The following is a 14,490-nucleotide window of genomic DNA, read 5'->3' as shown; positions in this document are numbered from 1 at the left end:
TTAAAATATATAAAAGGAGATCAGTGAAGAATTGGGGGAATTATTTGAACTCCTTCACCAAATCTTTAGCACAAGGACTGCGGAGCAATTCTGGACGCTGGAAGGAGGAATTTTTGAAGAGGACAAAGCAGGCACTAGTTTATTTGGCAGATAACACACCTGTCTGTACACCTGAGGTCGCACCTCAGGTGCGATGAAACACTGACAACAAAATTCAAGGATAAAGTCACGGGCAATAAATCCAGGCTGGGATATTAAGAGCAGTTTTGAGTACGTGGGCCATTCCTTAACCTCTGGGTTGGACATGCTGGAAGGCAGCCACGTTCTCTTACAAAATGTCCCCCAGAGATATAAGTGGGCTCAGAGCACTGGGTTGAAAGGGCAACGTGAGACAAACAAACAAAATGATGTTTACCTGTGGGGTGAGATGCACAGGCCAGGAGCACCACACTGGAAAAGAAATAGCAGACTCGTGAGGAAACCTCCCTGGCCCATTTCTACCCATTCTACCTGGAAATGGGGAGATTTGCCTAAAAGCAAATTGTCTGCGCTAAATGGTCCCATCCTGCCTAAATCCAACTAGTCAGTGAATCACTAAAAATGCCTCCAGTTTTGGCAAGAGGGCTGGGTCTCCCCTGAGATGGGCTGAGAGTCATCCGCGTCACTAATGATCAGACTCACCTAATAACAGACTATTTGTCGGTTAAACAAAGCCGACTCTATAAATTACAAACAGGCTGCAACCTAAAAGCTAGCTGCCGAGCGTGAGCTAAATCTATTCCTGAGCTAAGTCACAAAATTAAATACACAAAAGGATAAATTTCCAAGAAGCTAGCCCACAAAATGCTCCATGCCATCCACCTTGTGTCTGAAAACCACCTGGACCAATCTGCAGTTGACGCCAGAAAGGATGATGCAGACCATCTCAGCGCTTGGCGGTCTCCCATCCTCCTCTCTGGAAGCCTGTCCCATCCCCTAGTGCCTGTCTGCAGTGCCTTCCTGTGGCCCTAAGCCCACCTTCATATCCTCTTCCATTGAAGCTCATGTCACACAGGTTGCTGATTCAGTTGGAGATTAGGAATAAAACTTTCTATTCAAATATAAGAAGGAATTTTTCTTTTTAAAGTGTTGGATGGCCTACTCTGGTTCTTAACCTTGGAGGCACATCCGAATAGCCCAATATCCTGGCTAGACTCTCTAAGGGTCTGGTCCAGGCATTCATTGTTTTCCTTTGCTATGGCTCTCGGTAGCTATAAAGTGCACTAGGACTGAGGACCCCCATGCCACAGTCTCCAGTTGGTGGCATTATAGGCAGGGTAGAAGTTTTGAGCTGAGAAACCGTGTTAGCTCGTCTGCCCAGCCCCGCCATGCTCTTGGGTTATCTCCACGCCATTTGTGTTATTCTGACGGCTCCCAGAGGAGAAGCATCACAGAAAAGAGACAGGAGGAGGGAGGGGAGGGATAAACTAGGAGTTTGGGGTTAACAGATACACACTACTATATATAAAATAGATAAATAACAAGGATCTGCTGTAGGGCACAGGGAACTACATTCAATTTCTTGAAATAAGCTATAATGGAAAAGAATCTAAAAATACATATATGTATAACTGAACTGTTTTAGTGTACACCTGAAACTAACATTGTAAATCAACTACACTTCAAAAAATAAATAAATATAATAAAAATAAAACTCGTTACAAATCAAGCCTCAAACTTCATCCTACCTTAACAAATACACCTTCCAAACAACCTGAAAGTCCAGGTGAAAATTTAGAATTCTGGAATCCTTGGAGCTTCAGGTCAGAAGGTGGCAGTGCTGGGGGATCCAGCCTCTGGCTCCCGGCTCCCAGTGGGCCCCCGGTGCATCCTCTTCTCTTCCCACACCAAGCTCCATCCCGCATCCCCAGGCCCTCCCACGTGTGGGTGTGGACACCTCCACCTGCAAGCCCACCTTCCTTCCATGTCCCTCCCACCCCAGCCTTCCTTCGGACACCCACTAGGTCTCGGAGTGAGTTAAGGAAACAGACCCAGGGAGGCCTTAGAATTCACGTGGGTAGGGGATTCCAGGGCCCAGTCGAGAAGGAAGGGCTCTTAGCCTTACACTCTCCACATCCCCTGGGGAGAGGCATGGCCCTCTGAAGTGTGGGGCTGGTTGGATGTGCTTCTTGCCTGGCCCAAGGGCAGTACTGCTACTTAGCTTCCTCAGTTCTGATCCGCTCACCAATTACTGAGCTTACTTTCCTGGCAGGAACACTGGCTCAGATCTTCCCAATCAAAATATTATTGGAAAGTAAAAATCCATTAGGTGAAGAAGGACAGAAGTTATTCTTTGAAAATTTAAATTATAGTTTACCTGAATAGGTAGTTCAAGTACTGTTGGTCAATGTCACTAAGGAATGAGGGAAAAAAAGATAAAGCACGTGAAATACCAGAAGTATTTTACATACACAAAAGTCATTTGCTTCTATTGATACATTATAGCTACGTACAAGTTACTACATTTATAAATTATCAATAAATACTATGAAGAGTATTTCATATTCAAAACCATTTCCAGGCTCGTTTTTAAAAACGATTTCCTCAGTTAATACTATCACATGCATTTTCACTTGTGGCCAATTATTTCCTATGTGTACTTCTGCCACTTTAAAAGGAGTGTCAGCTCTCTCAGGTCACTGGACTGGCTTCTAGGGCTACAATATTTGACAAACAAAAATACAGGACACCAAAATAGACCTGAATTTCATGGGAAAAATAATGCTTTAGTATAAGTATATTCCAAACATTGCATGGGACATACTTAAACTAAAAAAATTATTCCCCGCTTACCTGACGTTCAAATGTAACGGGGTATCCTGCATTCTATCTAATAACTCTACTGGCCCCTTGTTACAAAAACACTTTATTTCAAAGATAAAACGGTGCCCTAGGGACCCGCCACACACCCTCAGAGTGTATAACCTCCTCCAGGAGTCAGTCCCTTCAGAGCTTTCCTCTGTGGGCCTCCAGCAGCGCTGAAACCCAGGCGCCAGCTGCCCAGTGGAAGGCTCTGACCTGGCAGCCCCAGCTCCACCAAGGCCCGAACTGTCATCTTTCTCACTTATACTCGCCAACTGACTGCCCTCCACAGAGGCCTCATTTCACCCCAGAACAAAGCTAGTGATGGGGGAGGCTGCTGGCTCTAAAGTTAGGAAGAGGCTGGAGAAACAAGCAAAGACTTGTGTCTCTGAGCTGGAGGAAGTGAACTGGGGCCCAAGGCAGCTGGGCACATAATTTTGGTCAAAAAGTCATCTAAACGGCTGCTGCTGAAGGAAGAGACAGAATTCCAGGCTCTTCGCACATCGCTGGCGGCTGGTGGACCAGGCCTGGACCCGCCCAACAGCACAGGAAAGGGCTTCGGGCCAAGCCTGCTGCCCTCACTGCCACCTGGACTCGTGGAGTCTCCGGACGATGGAGGCAGCTCACAACACCGAGGGTCTCACCCCCCTTCCTTTAACCAAATGACGGCTCACCAACCTTTAAAAGTTTACCTTAACGCGTTGGGTTTCTGGGATTTCTGGAGTATCTTATAAGCTCCTGGAAAGGAAGTAACACAGGTCACTGGCACAGGGCATTGTGCGGAGGAAACTCCATAGAAGCACAGAGTCCGCCTGGAGAAGGGTCCCTCTTCCCCGTGAGGGTCGCCCACAGCCAACAGAGGGCGACCAACTGCGCCCTAGATGCACATTCGACAGTCCCCGTGATGATGCAGTTCAGCACAGGGTGCTGGGCCGGGAAGGCCCACGGTCAACAGAAGGATGCAATGAACAGGAAGCCTGGGTTTCCTCTGATGGTGCAGGTGAGAAAGAGAAACAGCGCTGGATTTCTGAACAGAGTGCCACAAAGTCAGGGCGTTGTTCCTCCCACGAAGACTATAGATAGGAAACACTGAACATAGGGTCTGAAATAAAGTAGATGGTCCTTTTATTTCACCAACTAAAGCAAAAAACTTCTTTTTGATATATTGCTGAGAGTGTTTCTGACACAACCTTCTGGATCTTGATCTCTTCCCCCCATTTTTAGAGAAGACCAACCAGCACTCCACATAGGGATTTGAGCAAGCAGAGCCTGGGCCGTGGTGAGTTAATTAATGTTTGTCAGGAGAAAGGGGGGACTCCGGGAACGGGAAACAAGACAGGAAAACTCCAAAGTAGGAAAATCGAGCCAGAAAAATGTCCATTTAATTTTAACCTTGACACCTTGGATTTAATCTTCCTATTATCCGGGACCACTAAACAGTGGATATATGACACGATCTAACTAATAAACCTCAACGCTTAAGTGAGAATTCTTTAAAAACTTACCTACACAGAGTAAGTGAATGACAGCCCAGAAATATCCATCTGGATCAAACTGTAACACAAGATTGAAAAAAACACACACACAAAGGCTGTAGGTACAAACAAGTTCCAGCGTGGCGATCAGAAACCCTAAGTGTCAGTGTGCAGTGCCAAGCATGGTGCCAAACGGGACCCTGGGGCCGTGGGCCAGTCTCTCCTTATTTCTCACCCAGCCGCCTCTGACAGCTTCCTAACAGGGCTCCCTGCCCCAGTGCTCTTCCCCATCTCCCACCCTCCCCACATCGCATCTCTAAAAGGCAGCTATGACAGTGTCACTTATTGCTTAAAACCATCCAACGGTCCCCCAGTGACTTCAGGATGAAATCCAAACTCAGGGCACCCAAGAATCCCTATGATGAGCCCCTGTCCTCCCAACAAGTCCCATCCACTCCCATCCACTCCCTCTTCCTACCTTTTTTATTTTTCCCACTTATCTCATCTGACACACTCTATTTCACTTATGATCCATCTCTCTCTCCGCCCACAACTAGATGATCAATGCCAAGAGGGCAGGAATTAGCCCAGGGGTGCACACACAGTAGGTGCTCAATAAAGCTGAATCACAGAACACTGAGGATGCCTCCAGGGCTCTGTCCACACCTTCTTCTACTCCTGGCTCTCTCCTTCTCACCTTTCAAGATTTAGGTCCAATGAGGCAAGCCTGGCTGCAGCATCAGAAAGATCTGGGTTAAATTCTAAAATCCCCATTTCCTGGTTAGCTGTGACCTCCTGGGCCTCACTGTTCTTCAGCTATGAAATGCAGATAACAGTAGCCACTGCCCTTGTGCAATTGTGAGATGAAATACAAAAAGGCACGTGAAGCCCTGGCACAGAGCCTGGCACACAGCCAGCCCCTGTAATCGTCGGCTATTCCTGCTCCGAGCCTCCGAGTCTTCCCCGGTGCCTCGCTGGGTCCCACACCCCACTGGACAGAGCCCTGGCCTCCCTGTGTTATAATTATCTGTTTCTCGCCTGCTCCCGCCCCTTTGCTCTGCCTAGACTCCGACTTCTGCCTGGACCACTCAATTCCTCTTTGTGCCCCTAGAGCCTGGCTCGGTGCCTGACACTTGATGGGGGCTTAATAAATGCTGGGAAGAAAAGAAAGAAAAAAAGCCCCTACAATGAGATGATGAGTGGCGGTGGCTGGAGGCGGGTGGGGGGGACGTCCTCAGTGCCTGGTAAAGAAACACTCAGGACAGCAAAGTGAAAATCGCTGTGCCGATGAGGCCCTCGGGATGAGAGGGAAAAGGCAATTCCACCTCAGTGAGCGAGGCTGGGGCAATTTGGGCCTGCAGGTTCTCCAAGCACGTACAGAGGGCTGACCGCTCCCATCACGGCGCCCAGAGGCCCGCGCTCTGCTGGCCACGCTGCTGCAGCCTTGCGAAAAGGCACAGACTTGAGGAGAGGTGTTGGCCTGGCCCGAAGGTCTCCCAGGGCCTGAAAGTTGGCTTTTAAATGCCTCTGCATAGGCAGGGTTATCCAGCTTCTCAAAGGAGGGGCTCGAAAATTCTGCTCATCCCCGCAGGCTTCAGAGACACTTGAAAAGCAAAGTGAGTCTACCTGAGCTTACCTGGGAGTCACTGAAGGGCAGGCACCCTGCAGCGGCCAGGAGGAAGAGGGCACTGTGGAGAGGAGATAAAATAGGCGGCTTCACTTTTAACGTCAAGAGCATCCAGAGAGCGAGAAAGTTGACATACATGGACTGGAGCTCAGATGAGACAAAGAGCCCGCAAGACCAAGCCCCGTTCATCCTCTGAGAACCTCGTTACCCACGTAGTGTTCAACTATGTGCTCTGCTTCTCTCTCGGGGACAGTCCTTCTCTGGGGCTCAGCTAGCCTTCTTCGCAGAGAAGGGCATTCGCAGGACGTGTGCAAAACCACAGCTGGCTCACTTGAGAAAAATAGTATATACAAAAGGAGATTTTTTTTTCTTGAACTATAGATCCCCAAAAATACACTCATGGAAAATTGGACAATCAGACTACAATTATGCTGCTTGTCAATAAGAAACACCATGGGAAGCACATTACAATCTAATCGCCTTATCCAAATGATCAAACTTAACATCTCCTATAGTGGGAGGGACAGATCCACACCATGTGCCTCCCGATATGACGCACTGATGATGCACGCGGTGTTCCTCCAAATGTGCACAACCCGGGGCTGAACCACAGGAAATACAGAGACAATCCCCAATTCAGGGAGAGTCCATAAAACAAGGGGCGCACACTACTTAAATGTGCGAAGGGAATAAAAGGCCAAGGAAGTGTTCCAGATTAAAGGATACGAAAGAGACGGGACACCTTTGGGGGAAGAGATCGCTATAAAAGACAGTAGTGGGATAATCGGCCAAATCTGAACATGGACGCAAGGTTACATAACAGTGCCGTATCGGATGTTAATTTTCTAAATTTAATCGCACTGTGGTTACACAAGAGATTGTTATATTTAGGAGATATATTTTGAAGTATCTAGGGGTAGGGTCATAATCTCTGCAACTGATTCTCAAATGGTTCAGAAAAAAATAAGCACAATGATAATTACATATTATAACCTTACATATTCTATGTGATATATATGTATACATATGGAGAAAGAAAGCAAATGCAAAAAATGTTAACTAATGGGTGAATCTAGATAAAAGGTATATGGGAGTTCACTGTAATATTCTTGCAACTTCAGTATAGGTTTAAATTTTTTTCCCAACTAAGAAGTTTCATTGGAAAAAATCTCTTCTATATAATGAAGCATTTACAGATGAAACACTATGACGCCTGGGGTTTGCTGAAACGAGGCACTGAGTGGACCCTTAGGCTGAAAACTGTTGAAGGAGGGTGATGAGTGTACAGAGCTTCACCAGACTATTCTGTCTACTTTTACACATGTTTAGAAATGCCCATGATAAGTTTTTTTTTAATTCTTGCACACAAAGTACATTGCCAATCACAGATATTTTCACATTTTCCTCATTCATTAAGAAAGTTGATTTAGAGATTTTTTTGGTTTAGAAATCAGTGGGTTTTATATGGTTTATGGGTTTCATATACCAAAATATCCTGGCCCCTGTCTTTTCCCAATCATTCTCTCCTCCCAAAGGAAGGTACCAGAAAACACAAAACCCAAACTGTCACATGCTCTTTCCCCCTCTTTCCACTTTATGATGCAACGACATATACAGGGTTGGGCTCCTTCACTACTGACCATTCCATCAGGGGGCAAACAGCAAAGGACCAAGGACATGAACGGAGGCAGTGAATGCAGCATTTCCACTGTTATGGGACTTTATCATATGACATCTCACACCAAGATATATTCTATGTACGTATTGAATTCGATTATGTATTTACATATACATGCGTAATACACAACGACCTGATAGTCACAGCCTGGCAACAGTGATGCTTATCAGTTCTGCCCACAACCCCTGACAGTCCTCACTGTTGTCATCACACGTACCCGAGAGACTAGCAGAGGGACCCATACAGAGGAGTCCTCGAGGCTGGGGCCTCACGGCCTTGGGAAGGGCAGGGCGACACGGGACATCCTGAGGCACAGGAAGGTCTCCATTCCAGCCCACCCTACTCCTTTGGCCTTGCCAACTTTCAAGGCACACACACAAACAGCCTCCAGGAGACTCCTTGGCACCAGACTGTCAAGGCACAGGCCAGGGGGGAGGGGGACGAGGGGTGAGAGGCTGTTAGGAAGGGTTTCTGGGGACTGCACAGGAACAGCAGGTTGCAGGTGGGAGGAGAGGGCCCTCATGGCTTTGGCGTCTGCTTTGTAGGATGCAGGATGCTTCCCCATCCACAGGCAGTGAGTGTTCTTTGGATCCCCTCAAAAAGACAACCCCTTGGGGCTCAGGAGAGACAAGAGGACAGCCAGGTGTGAGACAGCGCCTGGTTTCCCACCAAACTTGGCCTTGAGCAACACCTGAGTACATTAAGCACGAATGGGTTTTTTGATTGATTTACTCAGATGAATATATTTACAGCTATTTACAAAGAAATGGGACATCCTCATGCAATGTGCGTTCACACCTGAAATATTTACCATATGGCGTTTCCTTTATCAGGAAGAAGGCTACATCAACGAATGGGTTTTAATGTCTTTCTTTAACACCAGCTAATCTTTTAAACAAGAGGAAGAGTCCTGACGGTGGGTTTTGGGGTTTTTTTTTCCCCTTCAAATAACAGCCTGTTCTAAAGGCAAAAAAGGAGATTGGATGAAAACCCAGAAACATCTGAAACAAAAAGTCCGAAATCCTTGGATCAAAGCATCTCTGTTGGTTTTCTATCTACAGGACTGAGTGTCACAGCTACTGCGGTGCTGTGACAGGAAGCTGTCAGGGAGCAAGGCAACCAGGCCGGAGTTAGCACAACAGGGGCACCGGGATCTGCCCAAGGGTCCGGCCCAGTTCATGTTTCAGCCGGGGAAACTGAGGCACGGAGGGGCGTGAAACCTGCCCACGGTCACTGTGCTGTGGCCCAAAACCATGACTCAGATACCTGGACTCACAGTGTTTTTCCCACCATGGGAAATCTGAAAAACCCAATAAACCGCAAATATTATTTTTAAAACGTAAAGTCATTTTCATGTTTTCCATTTTCATTCTCCATCGGTATTGCACAACTCAGTGAAGTTTTGGACATCGATGAATGAAATCTAGCACGGGTTGTTTTCCCCTGAAGAATAAAATATTTCAGGGAAAAAAGGAGTAAATTTTAGAATAAGACATAAAATAGGGATATATGAGTGTTTGTAATAAATTCCTCTGTAAACTCTCAAGTACAAATCATCAACAGACAGTTTATCATCGAAGTTTAAAGTCAGGTTAAATCTGTTTTAGAGGTTTGTGGAGTTTTGTTTTTGTTGTTTTTCTTTAACTTACCTACAGATCTTTGCAGGAGATGTTTTCTGTATGGAAATAGAGACATACAATTAGTCTTTAAAAACTCTTTTTTGTTCCCCTTAAAAGAAAATGTTTAGATCAAGAGGCACATAAATTACAAGCAAGTTTATTGGGGGCTTAAAGCTTACAGCACTTCAGTATTTATTGAGGTCTTTTTCTGCTTGGATCAAATGAAGGATGACTCAGAGGTCCAGGGTTGAGTCACTTCGGCCAAGCACTCTGGATGTGCAGTTTTACCACTCTCACCATTAGAATTATGTTTATGAAGAAAGCAAAATGACTCCAGGCCCAAGCCTTCCAGCATCTTATACACCATGAAAAGGAGGGAGACAGAGAAATCGACATACCCTGCATAGGAAGAGAAATTCAGCTCTTGTTCAACTTCTAGTCCAGCCTGTCTCTTTAAATTTTCCTTTCATTAACCCAGCTCTGACTCTGAGCAGTGCTATAAATTCTCTGGTATGATGTGTAAATTAGGAAACAGAAAAAAGGAGAAGGGACATTGGACTCCACCCCTAGAGGGAAGGGAAAAAGGGCAGATTGGGAAAATCAAAACGTGGCATGTAAAGCGATCTGAAATGAAGAAATTCTACTGCAGACTCCACCTTTATTACCTCCTTTTTATTAGTCAGTTTAAGAGATTCAGTCCTTGACACTTGGGAAGAAATCTCGAGCAGGGAGAAGCACAGATTTTTCTAGATCTGATAGGAGAAATGGTCAGGAAAGATAACAGATAAATTCTGCACATTTCAGAAGGATTATTTTACTAGTTGAGGACAAACTATGATTTTTTTTAACTCCAGTTCAGATAAAGTGTGAAGTATGAACATACTGTTTAAAAATGAAGCACTCAAAAAGTCTAAACTTCCAGTTATAAAATAAGCAAGTCCTGAGGTCATAACGTACAAGCATGGTGACTATCGTTAATAACACTGAGTTGTATATTTTAAAGTTGCTAAGAGAGTCGATCTTAAAAGTTATCACAAGGGGGAAAAAATGTAACTATGTGTGGTGATGGATGTTAACTAGGCTTATTGTGGTGATCATTTCACAATGTATATAAACAATGAATCATTGTGTTGTACACCTGAGACTACTATAACGTTACATGTCAATTATATCCCAATTTTTTTTTTAAGTGAAGCACTGGCAAGAGGAACATGTGGTTTGCTATGAAGGCTACCCTCAGTTTTCATGTGTGACTAAATAATCCAGTTTGCTTTGTAATAAAAGGCATGATGTGTGTGTACAAAACAGTGGCTCTCGACTTCAGATCCTTTTTATCTTTTATATGTCATCTCTCATCTTTGTGGAACCTGTCTCAGCAGAGTCCAGAGGCAAAGCCAACACTGACTCCACTGCCCCCTGGTGGGGACACACGTCCCTTCAGTACAGAAAGGATGATACCCAGAGGTGACCTGACTCACACCTGGATAATTGCTCCCATCCTGGGAAAATGAGTTTCTGAAAGATTCTGAGCTAAATATAGCCAACATCTCCAGGATGCGGAGAAAAAGTAGAAACGGAGAGGATGGAAAAGGGTGCTCCAACTCTTCCACGAGTAACATGTTCACCAGCAGCTGCTTGGGGGCTTCAGTTACTGGGCAAGAAGTCAACTTAGTGCCTGAAGGAGTTCACGCATTCCACAGAGGAGAAAATCCTTTTTATTTTAACCTCCTCTGACTAACGGAGCCCAGAACCTGAGATATGGAGGGTGAAAACAAGCAATAAATTCATTACTGAACTCCCCTGCAACCAGGGCTCCAGAAACAAGCCAGGAATTCATGTCAGGGATTCATCTCAGACCCCTTGGTCCTCAAATCACTCCTTGATAAGTCCCAACAACATCTCAGCTCCGAATAGGTCAGTATAACTCCTCCAAAGTCATCCTGCCAAAAGTCATGGTGAGTAGTTCCCGTCACTCTGGCTCAGCTGACTCACTCCGAGGGCTGCTCGCTGTCTAAGCACGCTACACGTATGGCCTCATTTTGCTACGGGTTAGTGAACAGTCTTGGCTTACAAGCTACAGATGAGGATGCTGAGGCACAGAGAAATTAGGTCAGCTGCCCAAGGGCACAGGGGCTAGGCCCAGCGAGCTAGCTCCAGAGCTTGACCTTTCCCAACACTACTCTGCACAGCCTGCCTGCCAGTCCCGCAGGGACACCCACCGGCCCCTGCCACAAGCCTTCATCTGCGGCTTCCTCTCTGCCTGAGTGCCCTTTCTCCCTGACCACCCAGAAAATTCCTGCCCGTTAGTGTGACTGGGTTCAAATCTAGCCCCTGGCCCTTGCAAGCAGACTTGCCAGTGGTCACCTCCCCCCGGCCATTTTGATGTGAATCCATCTGCAATAGGCAGATGTAAGAAAAAAGGAACTGCCAAAAGAGGTACCAAATAAAAACCACCACCAATATCATTAGTAACCATAGCTAATGAGGACAAAGCACCTACTATGAGTCAGCAAGTGTTGGGAGCATTTATCGGCACCTGCGCTGCAATGGTGTCTTCCCATCTACTCCTTGAGTGGGTGACGTCACCCTCCCCTTTCACACACGGAGCACAGAAGGTGAGGGGATCTGTTCCAGCTGGTGTAAGGCAGAGCTGGGGCTGGGAAGAACAGAAGATTTCCCGGGGTTGGGCTGAAGCTCGCAACACCCTGTGGGAAGCTCGCTGTAGATTTCCTCAAGGTGCTGGGATGCGGTGAGGGGAATGCCCCCCAACCCCAGGCCCACAGTCAACTCCACCTCGGACCCCCAGGCCCTGGCTCAGCACTGGCCTGAAGCTGAGCTCCGTTCAGACGAACAAGGAGCCCCATGTATGTCTGGAGAACTGAAGGGATGTCAAAACTGTGATCCTTGAAATTAGTGACCACCGTCAGGCAGTCTTGACTGGAAACAGATGGCAGGAAAAGGTAGACGCTAATCTGGGCCATAAATAAAAAGCATGTCTTTGAAATTTCAAGCCAGGGAAGTGAAACTTGCCTTTTGCATTGTCATTTACCTCTTTCCGAAAACATTTCTGGTGCCCACAGATGATAACTTCAGCTACATTATGCAAAGTCAGAAATACAGGAATGGCCTGAAAGAAAACAAAAGAATAAGCATGAGAATATTTTCTTTGATCTCATAATTACATAATTCTTGATTTCTGCTTAAAAATAAAGATCTGTGGGAACTTTTGGCATTCACATACACACTCGTCTCCAGCAAAACCTCTTCTGCGTGGATTAGTGGTCTTGCTTGTAGCATTTTGCAGAAGCTCCCTCCTACAAGTATTCTCATCAATATACATTTATTAAGCACCTACTGTATGTTGGGCACCATGCCAGGTGCAGGGGACACATCCCACGATGACCTCTCCACCCTTCTCTTCCCTTCTTTTCCCTTCCACACTATGTTCTACACGGGCTGCTCCCTCCCTCTGCCAGGCCCTTGTGTGTTCCTCTGCCTCCTTGTCTCTTTTTGTTGGGCTCACTCTAGTTCATCATTCTGCTCTCATTTAGACATTGGCTTTCACTTCCTCCGAGAAGGTATGCTGTCCCAACACTGGGTAGACTGAAAAAAAGCCCTCCAAAACACAGCTGCGTCCTAACCCCTGGAACCCATGAATGTTACCTTATATGGTAAAAAGGGGTCTTTGCAAATGTGATTAAGTAGAGAATCTGGAGGTGGGGGGTTTACCCTGGATTTCCCAGGCAGGCCCTAAATACAAACACTTGTATCCTCCCAAGAGAGAGGCAGAGACCTGACATACACAGAGGAGACCCCAGGGGCAGAGGCTGGAGTGATGCAGTCACAAGCCAAGGAACCCGACAGCCACCAGAAGCTGAAAGAGGCATGGAATTGATTCTCTCCAAGAGCCTCTGGAGGGAGCACAGCCCTGCTGACACTCCTTGAGTTCAGCTGGTGATACTCGTTTCAGACCTCTGGCCTCTAGAACTGGGAGAGAATAAATTTCTGTTGTTTTAAGCCACCCAGCTACATGGTAACTTGTCACCGCAGCTACAGGAAACTGGAATACAAGGAATGACAAGATGGTGGCATGAACTTGGCAGTGGCAGTGAAGATGGAGAAAAGCGGCCACATCAAGGGCATATTTAGGAGACTGAATGGAGGTAAATGTTTGGATAACTGGGATCAACTCTGTACCAAAAAAAAAAAAAGGGTGAGTGGAAGAAGGCATAAAAAAATGTCACACTCCAGTGGGTTATCAGGATACACAGAGAACCCACTGCATGTTGACTAGCGCTGGGCTGTTGGGGCAGGACAGCAGTCGCTCCTAATTTGATAGAGAATCTTAACAAGGTAAGGGGGAAGGATTACCGGGCAGGGATTTTGCTATTGTCTCTGTTGTTGATGATGGCGATGTTTCCTGGAAAGCAGAAAAGGATGGAGAATACGCATGGGTCTTGGCATCATCCTGAGCTTCAGCCTCCAGCTCCACCATCTGCTAGTGGAGCACTTATCCGGACAGTTTGCTCCTCTGCAGGATGAGGATAACAATACCTACGACCTGGAGCTACTGGGAGGGATGATGGAAAACTGCGAGGAAGGCTGTCAACATTAACAGGTACCAAGCCCGCTCTCAGTGGCCTCCACGGAGGACCCTGAGCTGGGAAACTGTTCCAGCTTCAAGGGCCCTTAACTGAGTCTTTAACCAGATGCTGCTGCTCGCCCACTTCAAGATGGATTTATTCTTTTTTTTTTTTTAATAGACTTAATTCTTTCAGAGCAGTTTCAGGTTCACAACAGAATTGAGAAGAAAATACAGAGTTTGCACATAGCCCTCCCCACCCACACAGATATACTCCCCTACCCTCGACATCCCTCATCGGTGTGGCATATTTGGTACAATCGATGAACATACATGGGCACATTATTTCCAACCGAAGTCCATAGACGGATTTATTCTTTATCTTTTGAGAGGATATATTTTTACCTTGTCTTTAAGACTTTTAGAACTTTGTAGTTCTGTCCTATTTCAGTATTTTGCTCTAACTTGCACTGTTTCATTTCATTCTGAGTTCTTGCATTACATTTTTCTTGCCTTTTTAACATTTTGTACACTTTTTCATTAAAAGCTCAACTCAAACTGTTTTTTACTTTAAAAAATCATATTCTATTTTAATCACTTTCTGTTTTTCATTTGCCTTTTGTGCTTCTTTTATGTCTCTTAAATTTTTATATTTTGAACTATTTTTT

General features: G+C 45.9%; 1 protein-coding gene across 2 annotated transcripts in view; it reads right to left on the bottom strand.

Moving 5' to 3' along the window:
* TMEM241 (transmembrane protein 241) overlaps positions 1-14,490 on the bottom strand; it is an 82,577-nt gene that overhangs the window by 44,959 nt on the left and 23,128 nt on the right. For both annotated transcript variants that reach the window (XM_072949108.1, XM_072949109.1), the window contains 7 exons: positions 12,290-12,367; positions 9,271-9,296; positions 5,953-6,004; positions 4,347-4,395; positions 3,534-3,579; positions 2,357-2,392; positions 416-450 (listed from right to left, as the gene is read on the bottom strand). In XM_072949108.1, the coding sequence (XP_072805209.1) occupies positions 416-450; positions 2,357-2,392; positions 3,534-3,579; positions 4,347-4,395; positions 5,953-6,004; positions 9,271-9,296; positions 12,290-12,367 (322 nt within the window). The remainder of the gene's footprint in view (positions 1-415; positions 451-2,356; positions 2,393-3,533; positions 3,580-4,346; positions 4,396-5,952; positions 6,005-9,270; positions 9,297-12,289; positions 12,368-14,490) is intronic.

The sequence above is a fragment of the Vicugna pacos genome, chromosome 24 (genome assembly GCF_048564905.1).
Source record: "Vicugna pacos chromosome 24, VicPac4, whole genome shotgun sequence".
NCBI lineage: Eukaryota > Metazoa > Chordata > Mammalia > Artiodactyla > Camelidae > Vicugna > Vicugna pacos.
This window is presented reverse-complemented; position numbering and strand designations above follow the sequence as displayed.